Source organism: Pseudorca crassidens, chromosome 1, assembly GCF_039906515.1.
Source record: "Pseudorca crassidens isolate mPseCra1 chromosome 1, mPseCra1.hap1, whole genome shotgun sequence".
Lineage (NCBI taxonomy): Eukaryota > Metazoa > Chordata > Mammalia > Artiodactyla > Delphinidae > Pseudorca > Pseudorca crassidens.
The window spans coordinates 182,898,209-182,918,246 of record NC_090296.1 but is presented as its reverse complement, the minus strand read 5'-3'; the positions used below and the strand labels follow the sequence as shown (position 1 = coordinate 182,918,246).

At 36.6% G+C, this 20,038-nt stretch overlaps 1 protein-coding gene across 1 annotated transcript in view; it reads right to left on the bottom strand.

Annotated features, from left to right (window-relative positions):
* MALRD1 (MAM and LDL receptor class A domain containing 1) overlaps positions 1–20,038 on the bottom strand; it is a 596,783-nt gene that overhangs the window by 488,697 nt on the left and 88,048 nt on the right. The window contains exons 12-13 of the mRNA XM_067730697.1: positions 19,037–19,186; positions 6,608–6,705 (exon numbers count right to left, since the gene is read on the bottom strand). Of these exons, the coding sequence (XP_067586798.1) occupies positions 6,608–6,705; positions 19,037–19,186 (248 nt within the window). The remainder of the gene's footprint in view (positions 1–6,607; positions 6,706–19,036; positions 19,187–20,038) is intronic.

The window sequence follows — 20,038 nt, the reverse complement described above, 5'->3', positions numbered from 1 at the left end:
TTTTTCTTTCAATGTCTACTGAATTGCCACCAACTGATCCAAGCATTCTTTCTGATTGTTCATTTCATATTAGATTTTACTACCAAGCTCACCTACACTCAGGCCTTTAAGCAAGAAATGTAAAGTCAAACAGAAGTGTTTGATTAAATTCTATGGAAAGGGAGGATGTTTGTTCCTCAACCACAATTAAACTTTAGATCCCTGCTGTAGTTTCAGCATGTTCCAAGCTTGTAAATATGCAAAATGGAGCTTTAAACCTAGTTGCACAAGAGCTGTGCAAGCCCCATCAGAATTTCAAGCTGTCATATTGTCACTCAGTACATTACCAGTGCGAAGTTATTTTAATAGTGCGTTAAGAGTAAATACCAATGGGATCTATATTCAATAAGATAAGAGCTTAGAACTTATATTTAATTTAAATTTTATATTTAATTTAAATTTTATATTTAATTTAAAACAGAAATAGCATTGTAGAGATTTAAGGAGAATTCTTTAGTTTGGTATAGACCAAGAAACTTTCCAGAGTCTTTTCAAATTTAATATCGGTAAGGGTAAAATGACTGAACAAAATTTATAAATACAGCTGTGATTTTCGATAGGAACTTAGCCAACATCCGTGGCTCTCACTGTGATACACACTAGTAGTGGAACACTGAGTCTTAAACTCAAAAGCACAATGTATGCTGTGAATTCCTCTTAGAACATATCAAGGCACTTTGTATCCAGTAGGTATTCAGTTAATAGGTATTGAAGAAAAGAAGGACGTTGGAGTGGAGCTATCAGCATTCTTGCTAAAGCAAACGTCTATAAACCTTCAAAGAGAGACAGAAAGAGAGACCTGCTCTGTGTTACAAAATGTGCAAGGAATTAAGTGTCCTTAAGGACCTCAGAGTTTCATGGGAGAGAGTGAAAAGAAAAGGAACAATTAAGTATAATGCGTATAATGACAAAGGTATGAAAACAGGGTGGCTATTTACATGTAAATGAATTAAACAAAATGAAAAAGTCACTTTCTTGGTTACACTCATCACATTTTAAGTGCTCAATAGCTATTTGTAGCTAGTGACTTCCATAGTGGACATAGCAGAGGAAAATGTCCATCACAGAAAATTCTATTAAAAAGAGCTGTATGTTAAAATTACGCCAACCATTTAAAATTTATTTACTACTTTTCATTTTAAAGGAAATTACTGTCTTGATTCATGCCTGATTCATTAAAAAGCAGTTATATAAAATGTTAATATTAAAGGCTTGCTTTTATTTCTCCTCGGTTTTCACTAAGTTGTATATATATGCACAACTTGGGTTGTATGTATAGGGTGACTATGCAAGACCGTGAATCATTTTATTCAAGAAAATTTCCTGTGGTTACATAACTTCCAACAAAGCAGTTCCTTTAATTGCAAATTGGAAAGAAAAGAAATGAAGTTCAAATTACTTTACTGTTTTTAATTGTATTCTCTGATTTTATATTATTTGTATATTTTTAGAAATATTGAATCTGGGACATCCCTGGAGGTCTAGCGTTTAAGACTCCATGCTTCCGGGCTTCCCTGGTGGCGCAGTGGTTGAGAGTTCGCCTGCCGATGCAGGGGACATGGGTTCGTGCCCTGGTCTGGGAAGATCCCACATGCCGCGGAGCGGCTGTGCCCCTGAGCCATGGCCGCTGAGCCTGAGTGTCCGGAGCCTGTGCTCCGCAACGGGAGAGGCCACAACAGTGAGAGGCCCATGTATAGCAAAAAAAAAAAAAAAAAAGACTCCACACTTCCACTGTAACAGGCATGGGTTCCATCCCTGGTTGGGGAACTAAGATCCCACATGCCACTTGGTGCCACCAAAAGACACACACATACACACACACACACACACACACTGAATCATTCATTTTACTATAAAAAGAAAGGACACCATATCAGGTGACTTATACTACTAGTTACCGAGTGTAGGTGGATAACTAACCGTGCTGTTTGCTTTCTACAGTGCCCTGTGATATTCCCAGAGGAATGGTCAGTTCTACAAAAGAATGTAATTAGGAACAAGTAGTAATTACTAATTAGTAAATCTCTGACACTAAATTCTGCAAAGGACATTAACAGGACATTATTTAGAAGTTCAAAATAATGTCTTCTTTATTTCTCTTTTCTGTTTCATTTTATTTTGGTCTCTCTCCAGTTGGAACTCTTCAAATTTTCTGCTTTTTTCCTCAACTTTCCTATGGTTTTTGTTCCACTTGCTTCCCTATTAGGGAGGTTTTTGGTCAGATCTTCATGTATTTTCTCAGTTATTCTCCAAATTCTCAGCTACCTCTGCCTTCTCTGCTTCATGTCGACCCCTGTCTGGTATTTGCTACACCTGTTATATCTTCAAGATCTAGGATAATAAAAAGAGTAAAACACAAAAAAAGTTTTTAAAAAAAAAAGGAAAAGAAACAAGATATCTGTAACTCCTCAAAACTCAAGTGGAATTAAGTCAGTGTAGGGGGGATCATTTATCTCTCTCTCTCACACACACACACCCCTCATCATTACCATAGTGATTCTTATGATTCCTATTCATAATCATGTTTTTGCCTCTTTTTATCTGAACAAGCTTAAGTAAAAGTCTGCAATCTTCAATAAAATATAATCTGTTTTTCTCATCTAAATGATTAATCTTCATGTGTTTTGACAATGTACAACTGGGGAGAATATCTGCTCAACCTTTCCCCAATAAACCATTGCTTCCTCTAGAATCTATCTCCTGCTCTAATACTATCCTTGGAGTAAACAAAACAATCAGAGAACAGATCATGAGTGCACCATTCCAAGCCCCACTGTATATTACTTTTTTTCTAAATTTCTCTTTGCTATGAGCTCATAACTCTACTTGGGGAACATTACAAGACATGGCCTTTTCAAACTCATTGAGAGAGTTGTTATAAGTGGGTTATCACTTATATATATGGTTTATACGTATATATGTGTATGTTATATATTATATTTATGTTTAATTTATATATTGTTACATTATATATACTTACATATTATACATATATGTATTTTATACATATATGTATTTTATATTTTTATCACTCTCTGCAGCACTTCACACTGAACTGCTATCAGTATGCCTCACTAAATTCTATACTTTGTTATGGCAAACGTGTTTACATTGTCCCTAGTATATTCCCAACATTGAGGGCTATGATGAGCACGGAGTAGGGAAGCAACAGGTGTGCACTGAATCAGAGAAAGAACATTTACACTGGTATGTGTGCAATCAGGGAAGAAGTCTCAGAAGAACTATTTTTGTTTTGTTTTTTACTTCCTTGAATATGAACCAAATGAGTTCTCACATGTCTCTCTCTGCATTGGCTGCTGGAAAACTTAGATGCAAAAATGTAGCCTGGGCCTCGTAAACTTTATTTTTGGAGCCAACCTATTTTTTGTTTCATCTTTTTCCTGGTATCTCTATTCACTTCTTTTTAATTGTATGAATTTTTTGATTAAAGAGGATTAGAATAGCAAAATGAGTTGGGGAATACAAAAAAACACAAAAGACAAACACACAAAATGGCATTGAAAGTGGAAGCTTCATGTTATCAGTCCTGCTATATTTAATTATGAAGTCCTAAAAGTGAGATATGTCTTTTACACAGTAACTCAAATATGAGAGTGAGAAAATATTAATATCCACATAAATCTCCTTCAGATTTTACATTTCCTAAATTATTAAAAACAGTAACAGGGCTTCCCTGGTGGCGCAGTGGTTAAGAATCTGCCTGCCAATGCAGGGGACATGGGTTCGTGCCCTGGGTCCAGGAGGATCCCACATGCCACCGAGCAGCTAAGCCCATGCGCCACAGCTGCTGAGCCTGTCCTCTAGAGCCCGTGAACCACAACTACTAAGCCCTCGTGCCACAACTACTGAAACTCGTGCGTCTAGGGCCCATGCTCCACAACGAGATGCCACCGCAATGAAAAGCCCGAGCATTGCAACAAAGAGTAGCCTCCACTCGCCGCAACTAGAGAAAGCCCATGCACAGCAACGAAGACCCAACGCAGCCCAAAATAAAAAATAAAATAAATTAATTAAAAAAAGAAAAAGTTAAAAAAAAAAGAACAGTATTTCGACAGCAATAAGAAATACTAGCTTCTGGCTCCCACATGTTCTGTTTGTCCTATCTCCTGGTTATTCCAAGGAAAAATGCCAAATTTCCACCAGTGACCAAAGGAGCTTTTGAAGCTTTTAAATAAAAGTCCACATCTTGAACAATGAGTACTTACAGGAACAATTCTGCATGTTGATGCCATGTGTTGGCTACACATAAAGTACAGCGTAATTCATGCAAAATGACCCTAAAAGGCTGCTGTTAGAAAAAAAAGACTCAAAAGAAAGCTTCATATTCCTTTAAAGTCCTTTCAAACAAATATTCTTAACTCTGTTAGCCTGGTATGATTATGTAGAGAAAAAAATGTAATTTCATATAATGAAGGCTTTAATCATATCAAAGTGCCCAACTTTGGTTATTTCACCACCCCACTTTACCATAAATATAATAAAGAACATTCGTTATTCCATGAATACAACTATTATCAATCAATATGTTCCAACTAGGAAGATCGGCTGGATTTTCTGATTACTCAAGAAGATAAGAATTTGGTTTGTTAGCTTATTTTGTAACTTTCATGAAAGAAAGAATCCCACATTACCACAAACTTCTAAAACAGTAATAGTATATTCTTAGAATACTCCTATGGGAGAGCACTTCGGCCATGTGTATCTCAGACTATAAATAACCTCTAACAATCTAATAGTAATTCTAAGCTGGAAAGTACTATAAAGTAATCCAAATATCCCTCCCTCTAACTCAAAGATTACCAACATTCAAGCAGATGCAGATAAAAGGGAAAAAACAAATACCTCTTTGGCAGTCTAAAATACTCTTACTTTTCCACAAACCAAGGCAAACCTCTAAATCAGTATCCAAGGCCTTGGAAGGTTGAGGACTTGGTTCTGAGAGATAAACCACCAAGTGTCTAAATTGTCCACTGCTTTCACTGAGGCTCCACCCCAACAGCTCCCACAGGTAAGCTCCAAATTTAAGCCACAATAGAGAAAAATGTCCTCAAGTAGAAACAACCATAAATTGTGGGTCAATCCCTACGACCACAAATTAATGGCTACCCACATACAACAATGGGAAATGTAGATCATCTTTAAAAATTTCTCAGTGAGTCTCAGAATTTTTAATAAGCTCTTAGTGTTAGTGTTCACATTTCTGTAAAAGAGGCAGAATTAACAAATTCTGTTCTTTTTTATCCAGTGTCGTTAACGAATTTAACAACAGCAATTGCATTGCTTTGGTATATGACCTTAAATTAAAGTTCAGTAAGCCTGTAAAGTACTTGTAAAGAGCAACTAAATGCTTCAGGAGTTCTCAAAAAAAAAAGAAAGAAAAAGAAAAGCGTACATCTATCACATAAGATTTAATTAAAATAAACCAAAGGTGGGAGACTCTAGAGTCCATCTGGGTGAGGTGGAAGTGGAGTCCAGGCAGTTGTTTTAATCCAAATTCCCACAGAGAAATGGGCAGCAAAAACCAAAGGGGAAAAATAAAGAGGACAACCTATTAAGAGTTCTGGACACTCTCATTGAGAATTATATCAAGCTGAAGGTATAATGAAATTTATACTTTAATTATAAAGGTCTGATGATCTGTAATTCATCATCAGGAATGCCTGTGTTAGTGCTGTAACCCTGCACTTCTAGGTGATGAATTTAGTGCGTGGCACTATTGATCCCTTCATTATTTTCTGATAACCAAGGAAAAAAAAAGCTGAAATCCTAAAGGCTTAGGGACATGTCAGAACTCTCAAAAGGATGGAAAGCAAGGCAAGCTGAACAGAAGCATCTAATAGGCATTCATGTTACGGAAAGTAAAGGGATTATGTTTATTGAACACGTAATACCTGCCAAATACTTTTCCAGGTGCTTTACTTAATCACGTTTGAATTCTCACAACCATGTGAAGAAGGCAGGCTAACACTATGCTTCCAGTGTGGACACTGAGTCTCAAAGGAAGCATATCATTTGTGGCAGAACTGAGATTGGAACCAGTTGGAACTAGGTCCACCTGACTCCAAAGTCCCTCTTCTTTCTTGTCTGTGTTTACCTGGCACCAGAAGGACTAACTGAAAAAATAAAATTTTGGAAATGTAATTATTTTTTCTGCACATATTTATCTTTCTTTATTCATCCTTTCATTTTTCTTTCAGTAGAACTTGTTGAACTGCTTTTATTTTCCTCAACTAACACTGTTGGCCAAGATAACAAGCAGTTTGGGCAACCTGTATCCATAGCTTTAAATTATTGAAAGAACTACGTGGAAAGAATGCAAAATGACAGAAATATTTTTGAATAGGCCCCCCAAAAGAAGGGTGTAAGTTATATACTGCAAATGTCTTTGGGAACGAAATGACATTTCATGTTGAAATAGCTCATATAAATCTCTCAGTTTATTGTGAAAATATTAGTAAAACACAGCCGGCATTTACTAGCTAGAGTAACCCAAGCTTAACAGTTTACAACTACAGAATGGCCAATGGAAATTCCAATAACTGGGTACCTGACACGGGGTAGAGGCATTGAGTGATTTTGTAAGAATAGGACTTCCAAGCTTGGCCACTGCAGGTGATCGATGTGCCCCCAAATAAATAAACGATCCTGCAAAAACAAACGTAAAGCCATATGGATACAAATTCTACTATTGGACATTTAGTCATTCTTTGCGCTAACGTGCACACATTCAACTGTCAATCAGATAAAGAAAATTACATTTTTACTTCTTTACCGTTAAGCTCTGTAGATAACCAAAAAGTGCTTTCATATGGATAACATTAAATCTAAAATAAAACCCAACTGATGAAAAACAAGCTCTTGATCTAAATCCTCTCAACAAATATGTTTATTGGCTTAACTCACGTCATAGTTAGAAATCAAATTAAATGAAGCTTCTAAGTTTACAATTAGATATTCAACATACCCTTACAAAATTCCCATGAGACATTTGCTTGTAAGTTTCTTCACGATGTACTGAAGGATACGCGCCTATAGAATGAGTTTGGTTTCTCCTGGGGCTTACATGTTTGACACTGCTGTCTGTGCTAGTGGGGATGAAAGCTTAATTAAAGATCTAATCTAGTGTTAACAAAATAACTGCTTCTAGATTTTAACTACAGTGGATGTGCTCATGGCAAATGTACGGTGGGGATAACATCTCTTAGCAACTCAAAGGATCACACATTCTGAACGGCTGTCAGGGGTAGCTTCATTGAATATTGAAAATTTACAAGGAAGGTTATGCTAAACAATGTCAAGTCCTGATCCTGCCCTTTGATAATCATAGAGTGATGGGCAACTTGTAAAGCCAACTATTTTGATGAAAAAAACACATTCAGAAGGTGATTTTCTTAGACACAGATCAATGCTGACTGCACAGAATGAAAAGGACTTCAGAATTAAAACATATTACTTTACAGATACCACCACATGTTTAACCAAACAACCAAGGTTGCAAGTCAGCAGTGTGGTCTCTGAGTGGGAAAAATAGAACCCAGTTTATATGGGTGTTAAATCTCAAAGCCAACTGGGAAGGATAAAGATCACTGTTCCCAAAATCCAAACTAAGAGTAACAGAAAGAGTATATATGAGCTCATTAAATTCTCTATTTCCCCTATAAAAGAGTAGAGTAGGAAAAGATGATTTTGAAAAATTAAACCAGCTTAAAAATCCTTTACCTGAGGTTCAAGTAAAACTCAACTGAATATTGTCAAAACATAAATTAAAATTCTATAAATTAACATACATTCAAAGATCTTACTCCCCTGGTCATTTAAAACAATATGGATGATTTCAAACAAGCAGTTAATGAAGGATGAAACATATAAACTCTAAAACTCCAAAATCTAAAAGAAGCAAACGGTTTGAACAAATTGATTATGCCACAAAAGTAACTGGAAAAGTGATAGGAAAAAAATCTAACAGACCATATGGCCCTACAGCTGAATTTTATTTAATTTTATTTAATTTTTAAAGAATAAATACTTGCACATGACTTGCATATATCTCAGGTCTTAGAAAAATATGGAGAGCTCCCTGACTCATTTTATGATGCCAGATATCTCTAATGTTAAGAATGATGAAAACAGAATAAAAATAAAGCAATATCACTCACGATCATACATACAAAATTCAAATTAAAATGTAACAGTTGCACCTGAAATTCTTATCAAAAAATAATGTATCCTGACAAGTGAGCTTTCCAAGAACAGAGGTTTGATTTAACAGACATATCAACAGTCAATTAGATCAACAAACTAAAGAGTAAAATCATAGATTCATATCAACAAATATTGAAAAGACTATGAAAAACAGTCAGCCATTCCAAATAACCTCAATAAAATATTTTTAAAAAACACTTAATAATGACCAACCTCAAAATAAATAACATTTTCAATGGTAAACAACAAAACTATTTTAATTAAAATGAGAAACTACCTAGAGAATTGTGTCACCATTAGTAATTAGAGGAAATATGAGATAATATTAATTATCTTGGACTAGGATTATCTTATAAATCTAGTAAATGGGGAAGTCAAGAGCATAAAATTTCTAGTAAACACAATAGAAAACAGAGAGAGTTCCACATGTATTGCCAATAATATAATTGTGAAAATAGAAACCCCAACAGATTCTATCTTTTAATAAAGACAAGTATTAATAAGAGAATTTAGTAAGGTAAATAGAAACAGAGAAATACTTTTAAGTCATTTTTATTTATTTTAGCAGTAAGACACGGGATTTAGAATGGTAAGAAATATTCTACTCACAGTTAACAACAATAATACAAAATATGTAGGAATAAATTTAACAAGAATGGGACAGGACTTATATGAAGAACATTATAAAACTCCATGGAAAACTATAAGCCTTCTGATTAAATGAAAAGAGATAACATGTTATTAGATGGAAAGATGATATTATGAAAATATTATGTTAGTAAAAACTGATGTGGAAGGTAAAAGCAATCCTGAGAGAATTTTAACCAAATATTTGAAAAACAGATAATACTGACTTAAAGTTTATATATGCAGGTTAGGCCTAAAGATACTGAACTCTGACCCCAGACCCATGTACTTCTAGGAATACGTCTCTGGATTTATTTTCTTCCAAGTCTGCTCCACAGAATACACTAACTTAAGAGACCTGTGGAATTACAATATGCCAAAGAAAGTGTTCCTGTTAATCTGAACTGTTCATTGTAAAACTCTTGTACACCCATATACCCCAGAAGAGCTAGCTAACCAGCACAGTATAAAAATAAAGAATGGAGGGGTGATTTTTGGCTGTGTTGGGTCTTCGTTGCTGCGCGCAGGCTTTCTTTAGTTGTGGCGGGCAGGGGCTGCTCTTCGTTGCAGTGTGCGGCCTTCTTGTTACAATGGCTTCTCTTGTAGCGGAGCATGGGCTCTGGGTGCACAGGCTTCAGTAGTTGTCACACGGGCTCTAGAGCACAGGCTCAGTGGTCGTGGCTTGGTTGCTCTGCTGCATGTGGGATCTTCCTGGACCAGGGATTGAACCCGTGTCCCCTGCATTGGCAGGTGGATTCTTGTCCACTGCACTACCAGGTATATAGTGAGGAGGAACCAAGATGGCGGAGTAGAAGGACATGTTCTCACTCCTTCTTGTGAGAACACCTGAATCACAAATAGCTGCTAGACAATCATCGACAGGAAGACACTGGAACTCTCCAAAAAAGATACCCCACATCCAAAGACAAAGGAGAAGCCACAATGAGACAGTAGAAGGGGTGCAATCACAGTAAAATCAAATCCCATAACTGCTGGGTGGGTGATTCACAGGCTGGAGAACACTTATACCACAGAAGTCCACCCACTGGAATGAAGGTTCTGAGCCCCACGTCAGGCTTCCCAACCTGGGGGTCCGGCAACAGGAGGCGGAATTCCTAGAGAATCAGACTTTGAAGCCAAGTAGGATTTGATTGCAGGACTTTGACAGGACTGGGGGAAACAGAGACTCCACTCTTGGAGGGCACACACAAAGCAGTGTGTGCATTGGGACCCAGGGGAAGGAGCAGTGACCCCAGGGGAGACTGAACCAGACCTACCTGCTAGTTTTGGAAGGTCTCCTGCAGAGGCAGGGGGTGGCTGTGGCTCACCATGGGGACAAGGACACTGGCAGCAGAAGTTCTGGGAAGTACTCCTTGGCGAGAGCCCTTCCAGAGTCTGTCATTAGCCCCATCAAAGAGCCCAGGTATGCTCCAGTGTTGGGTTGCCTCTGGCCAAACAACCAACAGGAAGGGAACCCAGACCCACCCAACAGCAGTCAAGTGGATTAAAGTTTTACTGAGCTCTGCCCATCAGAGCAACAGTCAGCTCTACCCACCACCAGTCCCTCCCATCAGGAAACTTACACAAGCCACTTAGATAGCTTCATCCACCAGAGGGCAGATAGCAGAAGCAAAAAGAACTACAATCCTGCAGCCTGTGGAACAAAAACCACATTCACAGAAAGAGAGACAAGATGCAAAGGCAGAGGGCTATATGCCAGATGAAGGAACAAGAGAAAACCCCATAAAAACAACTAAATGAAGTGGAGATAGGCAACCTTCCAGAAAAAGAATTCAGAATAATGATAGTGAAGATGATCCAGGACCTCGGAAAAACAATGGAGGCAAAGATCGAGAAGATGCAAGAAATGTTTAACAAAGACCTAGAAGAATTAAAGAACAAACAAACAGAGATGAACAATACAATAACTGAAATGAAAAATAAACTACAAGGAATGAATAGCAGAACAACTGAGGCAGAAGAACGGATAAGTGACCTGGAAGACAGAATGGTGGAATTCACTGCTGCAGAACAGAATAAAGAAAAAAGAATGAAAAGAAATGAAGACAGCCTAAGAGACCTCTGGGACAACATTAAATGCAAAAACATTTACATTATAGGGGTCCCAGAAGGAGAAGAAACAGAGAAAGGACCAGAGAAAATATCTGAAGAGATTATAGTCGAAAACTTCCCTAACATAGAAAAGGAAATAGCCACCCAAGTCCAGGAAGCACAGAGAGTCCCATACAGGATAAACCCAAGGAGAAACATTCCGAGACACACAGTAATCAAATTGGCAAAAATTAAAGACAAAGAAAAATTATTGAAAGCAGCAAGGGAAAAACGACACATAACATACAAGGGAACTCCCATAAGGTTAACAGCTGATTTCTCAGCAGAAACTCTACAAGCCAGAAGGGAGTGGCATGATTTACTTAAAGTGATGAAAGGGAAGAACCTAAAACCAAGATTACTCTACCTGGCAAGGATCTCATTCAGATTCGGTGGAGAAATCAAAAGTTTTACAGACAAGCAAAAGCTAAGAGAATTCAGCACCACCAAACCAGATCTACAACAAATGCTAAAGGAACTTCTTTAAGTGGGAAACACAAAAGAAGAAAAGGACCTACAAAAACAAACCCCCCAAAATTAAGAAAATGGTAATAGGAACATACATATCGATAATTACCTTAAATGTGAATGGATTAAATGCTCCAACCAAAAGACACAGGCTTGCTGAATGGATACAAAAACAAGACCCATATATATGCTGTCTACAAGAGACCCACTTTAGACCTAGGGACACATACAGACTGAAAGTGAGGGGATGGAAAAAGATATTCCATGCAAATGGAAATCAAAAGAAAGCTGGAGTAGCAATACTCATATCAGATAAATAGACTTTAAAATGAAGAATGTTACAAGAGACAAGGAAGGACACTAGATAATGATCAAGGGATCAATCCAAGAAGAAGATGTAACAATTATAAATATATATGCACCCAACATAGGAGCACCTCAATACATAAGGCAACTGCTAAGAGCTATAAGAGGAAATAGACAGTAACACAATAATAATGGGGGACTTTAACACCTCACTTACACCAATGGACAGATCATCCAAAATGAAAATAAATAAGGAAACAGAAGCTTTAAATTACACAATAAACCAGATACATTTAATTGATATTTATAGGACATTCCATCCAAAAACAGCTTTCTTTTCAAGTGCACACAGAACATTCTCCAGGATAGATCACATCTTGGGTGACAAATCAAGCCTCAGTAAATTTAAGAAAATTGAAATCATATCAAGCATCTTTTCTGACCACAACACTATGAGATCAGAAATGAATTACAGGGAAAAAAACATAAAAAAACACGAACACATGGAGGCTACACAATATGTTACAAAATAACCAAGAGAACACTGAAGAAATCGAGGAGGAAATCAAAAATTACCTAGAGACAAATGACAGTGAAAACACAATGATCCAAAACCTATGGGATGCAGCAAAAGCAGTTCTAAGAGAGAAGTTTACAGCTATACAAGCCTACATCAAGAAACAAGAAAAATCTCAAATAAACAATCTAACCTTACAACTAAAGGAACTAGAGAAAGAAGAAAAAACAAAACCCAAAGTTAGCAGAAGGAAAGAAATCATCAAGATCAGAGCAGAAATAAATGAAATAGAAACAAAGAAAATAATAGCAGAGATCAATAAAACTAAAAGCTGGTTCTTTGAGAAGATAAACAAAATTGATAAACCATTAGCCACACTCATCAAGAAAAAGAGGGAGAGGACTCAAATCAATAAAATTAGAAATGAAAAAGGAGAAGTTACAACAGACACCACCGAAATACAAAGCATCCTAAGAGACTACTACAAGAAACTCTATGCCAATATAATGGACGACCTGGAAGAAATGGACAAATTCTTAGAAAGGTATAACCTTCCAAGACTGAACCTGGAAGAACCAGAAAATATGAACAAATCACAAGAAATGAAATTGAAACTGCGCTTAAAAATCTTGAAACAAACAAAAGTCCAGGACCAGACCTTCACAGGTGAATTCTATTTAGAGAAGAGCTAACACCCATCCTTCTCAAACTCTTCAAAAAATTGAAGAGGAAGGAACACTCCCAAACTCATTCTATGAGGCCATCATTACCCTGATACCAAAACCAGACAAAGACACTACAAGAAAAGAAAATTACAGACCAATATCACTAATGAATATAGATGTTAAAATCCTCAACAAAATACTAGCAAACAGAATCCAACAACACATTAAAAGGATCATACATCATGATGAAGTGAGATTTATCCCAGGGATGCAAGGATTCTTCAATATACGCATATCAATCAATGTGATACACCATATTAACAAATTGAAGAACAAAAACCATATGATCATCTCAATAGATGCAGCAAAAGCCTTTGACAAAATTCAACACCCATTTATGATAAAAACTCTCCAGAAAGTGGGCATAGAGGGAACCTACCTCAACATAATAAAGGCCATATACGACAAACCCACAGCAAACATCATTCTCAGTGGTGAAAAACTGAAAGCATTTCCTCTAAGATCAGGAACAAGACAAGGAAGTTCACTCTCACCACTATTATTCAACATAGTTTTGAAGTCCTAGCCATGGCAATCAGAGAAGAAAAAGAAATAAAAGGAATACAAATTGGAAAGGAAGAAGTAAAACCTTCACTGTTTGCAGATGACATGATACCATACATAGAGAATCCTAAAAATGCCACCAGAAAACTACTAGAGCTAAACAATGTATTTGGTAAAGTTGCAGGATACAAAATTAATGCACAGAAATCTCTTGCATTCCTATACACTAATGATGAAAAATCTGAAAGAGAAATTATGGAAACACTCCCATTTACCATTGTAACAAAAAGAATAAAATACCTAGGAATAAACCTACCTAGGGAGACAAAAGACCTGTATGCAGAAAACTGTAAGACACTGATGAAAGAAATTAAAGATGATACCAACAGATGGAGAGATATACCATGTTCTTGGATTGGAAGAATCAATATTGTGAAAATGACTATACTACCCAAAGCAATTTATGGATTCAATGCAATCCCTATCAAATTACCAATGGCATTTTTTACAGAACTAGAACAAATCATCTCAAAATTTGTATGGAGCCACAAAAGACCCCGAATAACCAAAGCAGTCTTGAGGGAAAAAAACGGAGTGGGAGAATCAGACTCCCTGACTTCAGACTATACTACAAAGCTACAGTAATCAAGACAATATGGTACTTGCACAAAAAGAGAAACACAGATCAACGGAACAAGATAGAAAGCCCAGAGATAAACCCACGCACCTATGGTCAACTAATCTATGACAAAGGAGGCAAGGATATACAATGGAGAAAAAACAGTCTCTTCAATAAGTGGTGCTGGGAAAACTGGACAGCTACATGTAAAAAAATGAAATTAGAACACTCTCTAACACCATACACAAAAATAAACTCAAAATGGATTTGAGACCTAAGTGTGAGACCAGACACTATAAAACTCTTAGGGGAAAACATAGGAAGAACACTCTTTGACATAAATCACAACAAGATTGTTTTTGATCCACCTCCTAGAGTAATGGAAATAAAAATAAAAATAAACAAATGGGACCTAATGAAACTTCAAAGCGTTTGCACAGCAAAGGAAACCATAAACAAGATGAAAAGACAATCCTCAGAATGGGAGAAAATATTTGCAAACAAATCAACGGATAAAGGATTAATCTGCAAAATATATAAACAGCTCATGCAGCTCAATATTAAAGAAACAAACAACCCAATCCAAAAATGGGCAGAAGACCTAAATAGACATTTCTCCAAAGAAGACATACAGATGGCCAAAAAGCACATGAAAAGCTGCTCAACATCACTAATTATTAGAGAAATGCAAATCAATACTACAATGAGGTATCACCTCATACCAGTTAGAATGGGCATCATCAGAAAATCTACAAACAACAAATGCTGCAGAGGGTGTGAAGAAAAGGGAACCCTCTTGCACTGTTGGTGGGAATGTAAATTGATACAGCCACTATGGAGAACAGTATGGAGGTTCCTTAAAAAACTAAAAATAGAATTATCATATGATCCAGCAATCCCACTACTGGGCATATACCCACAGAAAACCGTAATTCAAAAAGACACATGCACCCCAATGTTCACTGCAGCACTATTTGCAATAGCCAGGTCACGAAAGCAACCTAAATGCCCATCGACAGATGAATGGATAAAGAAGATGTGGTACATATATACAATGGAATATTACTCAGCCATAAAAAGGAACGAAATTGGGTCATTTGTTGAGACGTGGATGGATCTAGAGACTGTCATACAGAGTGAAGTAAGTCAGAAAGAGAAAAACAAATATTGTATATTAACGTATGTATGTGGAACCTAGAAAAATGGTACAGATGAACCGGTTGGCAGGGCAGAATTTGAGACACAGATGTAGAGAACAAACGTATGGACACCAAGGAGGGAAAGCCACGGTGGGTGGGGATGGTGGTGTGATGAATTGGGCAATTGGGATTGACATGTATACACTGATATGTATAAAATTGATGACTAATAAGAACCTGCTGTATATAAAAATAAATTAAATAAAGTTCAAAAGTTTAAAAAAAAGAATGTAGGTGTCAGTCTCCCCACATTAAGCTTTCCAGGCCAGCCTCAACCTCATCTTTTGCAAAGGATGCACCCCCTTAATACAATTGCCCGGAAGGGATTCCTTACATGCTGCGAGAACATTTATAATGACTTTATAATGAATTTAGGTAAAAAAATCACAAATATTACCATTAAGAAGGAAGAAAGAAATCATAAATAAAACAAATGAAAGGAGGTTTGGATCAGAAATGCAAGAATGGTTTAATATTTGAAAAATCATTCATTTTATTAGAAACAAAAAGGATAATATCACGATCATATGATTATCACAACATATGCTGAAAAAAGCATGTGAGAAGTTTTAACATGCTTACATATGTGTGTGTGTGTGTGTATATATATATAAACTTAACAGACTATGAATAGAAGGAAACATCTTTTTTTTCTTTTAGCATCTTTATTGGAGTATAATTGCTTTACAATGGTGTGTTAGTTTCTGCTGTATAACAAAGTGAATCAGCTATACATATACATATATGCCCATATCTCCTCCCTCTTGTGTCTCCCTCCCAGCCTCCCTATCCCACTCCTCTAGGTGGACACAAAGCACTGAGCTGATCTCCTTGTGCTATGCTTGGAAACATCTTTATCTGAAACAAAACAACCTTTTAGGAACTATAGCATTCAAGGCTGAATTACTGACAGCTTTTCCCCTAAATAGGAACAAGACAAGTACAGCAGCTATCACAAGCTCTATTTAACATTTTTCCAGAAGTCCTATCTAGGGCTATAAAACCAAAAAGAAAACAGAAGGCTTAAGATTTAGAAAGAAGGAAGTAAAATTGTCATTATTTGAAGACAAAGTAATTATGAACCCAGAAAATTTGAAACATTTATAAATTCTTAACTATAATAAAAAAAAGTTGGGCTTCCCTGGTGGCGCAGTGGTTGAGAGTCCGCCTGCTGATGCATGGGACGCGGGTTCGTGCCCCGGTCCAGGAAGATCCCACATGCCGCGGAGCGGCTGGGCCCGTGAGCCATGGCCGCTGAGCCTGCGCATCCGGAGCCTGTGCTCCGCAACGGGAGAGGCCACAACAGTGAGAGGCCCGCGTACCACAAAAAAAAGTAAAAATAAAAAAATTAACAAGGTCATTGAATACAAGGTCAGTATTTAAAAATATAATTGTACTTATATATACAGCAATCAAAAAAATTAAGTTTTTAAAATGTGACACAGTAGCTGCAAAAATATTAAAAACCTAAGAAAATATTAGCAAAATATTTTTTAAATCTATGCACTGAAAGCTTCAAATATTTAGCAAAATTAAAGATCTAAATAAATTGAAAAATTAGAAACATTTGAAAAATCATTTTTCAGTGAAAGACAAATCAAGGTTACACACAAAAAATCATTTTATACCCGTAAGTTTTTTAAAAATTAAAAGAATATAATGTCTATTGATGGTAGGCAAATAGAAAAAAGCACTCCTTTTTGCTGCTGGAATTTTAGGTATTAAAATTTGATGGGAAAGTACATATCTTTTGGTAAAAATATAGGAGTCTCACTTTTAGTCCTTTACTGCACAGAATAAAAGCTCCCCATATAAGAAAATGCATACAAGTACGGATTTTGCAGCATTGTCATAATATTGTCACTCAATACGAGTATGGCTAGATATATTATGGCATATCCAGACCAAAGAAATAAAGCAAAAAACCAAAAAGAATTAGGCTTTTTCTGTTTCCAGGCAAGGCTGGGTATCAGGGACCAGATTTAGCCTTCTGTCTAACAGTAGCAAAGAAATCAAAACAATATATACTAAATAATAGTTTTCAAATGTAGGGCAATGGGAATGTAGAACCACAGGATAATGATCTCTGAAAGGGGAAACAAATGAACTAAGCCATACAATTTCCCCAGCTTACTGCCTAAACCGCGTTTCCAGCTGCCATTCAGGGAGGGAAGCCAGGAGGAGTGTGGTCCTCTCCTCAAGTTGAAAAGATGGCACCCCGGGGAGACTCAAGTGGCTACAGTTCATAAAGCAGAGTTCCAGGAGGGGAGAGCTGCAAAGAGAGAGAGCTCCAGAGAGCTCCCCACAAATTTCCACCTGAGTACTGACCAGGGCATGGATATAAGGAAACTACCTGAGGCTGGAGGAAAACCTTCTAAAAGGGGCAGTTGAAGCATTGCCTCAAGGTCACAAAGGGCCAGAAATAGTAGGGTCTTTTCACTAACCAGAGTGGAAACGTTAATTATACATAGGAATTGGAAAGAGTTAAATGAAAACTTATATCCAGACAAAACCTGTAGGCAAATTTTATAGAATATTCATAATCACCAAAATTTAGAAACAACCCAAATATCCTTCCATCTGTTTACACCCAACTCTAGTAATATGATATATACTCAATAACTGGTTTGAGAAAGGAAAAAAAAAAATCATTATATGAGCTTGGAGGAAATGTACTATTAATACATATAGTTCTAATAATTAACAGTCTCCTTCCTATCATAAACTTTAAATTTAATCCAATCTGTCACAGAATCTTAAGGGAAAAATGAGACTCATTGGCACAAAAGCAACAATTAAGATCTCACTCCACTGTTAAATAATAAGCTGCATTTATAGTTTTAGATAACGGATGGATAGCCAAAGTCTCCCTTCCATCCCCTAACATCCTCCCCAACCCCAATTTCCAGTGGCTGAAGACACAGTCAATACTGTTAGTTTTCACATACTTCTTTGGAAATCTCAAAAGAGAAACAAATATAATAATGTCCAGTGAGGTTATACAAGCTTAAAGAGGATCTACAGTACAGCTACCTTATTATAAAGTTAATATGATACTACTGTACCTTTGTAATGTTATCCAAACAAAACAAAAATAGAACCAAACCCCTGTGTTTTCCTTGGAGCTTCACAAACCCTTATTGGAATGCCGTATGCAGTTATGGTTGCTCTATTTTAAGGGGATATGTAAAAATTGTACTGCTGATTAAAAGTATATATGCGGAAGAAGTAAGATTGTTTATTACAAAGAAGCCATAAGAGTGATTACATTGCATTCAAGTATTTGTAGATTTATTTTAAAGATAGTGCTAACTCTCTGTTCTCAGAAAAAGGATTAAACTATTTTTCTTTCTGTTTTATGAAATTTGGATTGCTCTAAAAAGAAGACAACCCTACTGTACATGATTCATGACAACTAGAGAAAATTACCAGAAGACTTTTCCCCTCTTCATGCCTTCAATCCAACCTTTTAAAACGCGTAACAAAAAGTTTTGTTATTAAAACAATGCTCCTTTCAGGAAACTCAATTAAGCACAACTTATTAAGTTGATCAGGACAATTTAAAGCAAGACAAACCAGAGTTGCATTTATAAAGTCTATAGATAGAAGTGAAAACACATAGTATCATCATTCACAACAGGAAAGAAAGACAACAGTTTTGGGGGGGAAGGAAAAAAAAAAGAGGAAAATGTCCTACCATGATTTGTGTTTGTTGTGTTCTCAGCATCAGGAAGATGGTGGTCTACACTCGTCAACCTTTTCACGAATTCCCAGTGTGAATCTTCTTCTGTGAGAAATGGCTCCCAGCCACAGAAACCAGACTCAAAGCCACACCTGAGATGATTTGCTGTTATGCACAAAAAGAAAACTGGTAAGGGGAAATGAAGGGGGAGCAAACAGGGAAACACTGACTCTATGTTAGCCAATCAACTTAGGCAGTCAGAACTGTCACTCCACTTCGTAAAGAATGTTTCCTGATCATCAGAATAGTTTTACTTTTTCCAACCTCACAAAGTGTTCCATGTGCTGTGTGAGGCATTGCCCCTCTATACTCTTCTGTTTCCAAGCCTGGCACATTCCACCCTGGTTGGCCATCTCCACTGCATTTAATGAGACAGGGTGAAACTCTACAGCTTTTCAGAGTAACCAATTCACCTGCCAAGATGAAAAAGATTCACCTGCCGAGATGGTTAAAAAAAATTTGAAAGGATGGTATTTAAATTAATTCTAGACACCTGAAGAGCTTGAGGTCAGCACCTTAGAATTCATCCTATTATGCTACTTCAACAGCTTCTCAAAAAAAAAAAAACAATCCCTAGCCACTTTGCATTGCAGGTAAATTAGATATTTTGAACTTTGCTTTGTTTCCCGTTCTTAATACACAACTAAAAAGTTGAAAAATACTTAAGTTCCTACATTTATCACAAAGCACGACTTCTAGAGAAAGGCGGGATTTGGGGTAAGCTTCCTAAGCACCTTTCCTAGCTTTTTCACCAAATTAGTGAGGAAAAAACAAAAGTTTCAGCGGGCTGGGCCATACACCAGAAGTTCTAACAACTTGATTTGTGCTTTCAAGAAAGTAGCTTTTATGTGTTTAAATTTTCTTTTCCTGAAATAAGAATCATAGTATCAGCCTATCTTAGTTTGGGGGATAAATTAATACAATTAATTTAAAACGTATTTCCAGGTATTTCTCTTT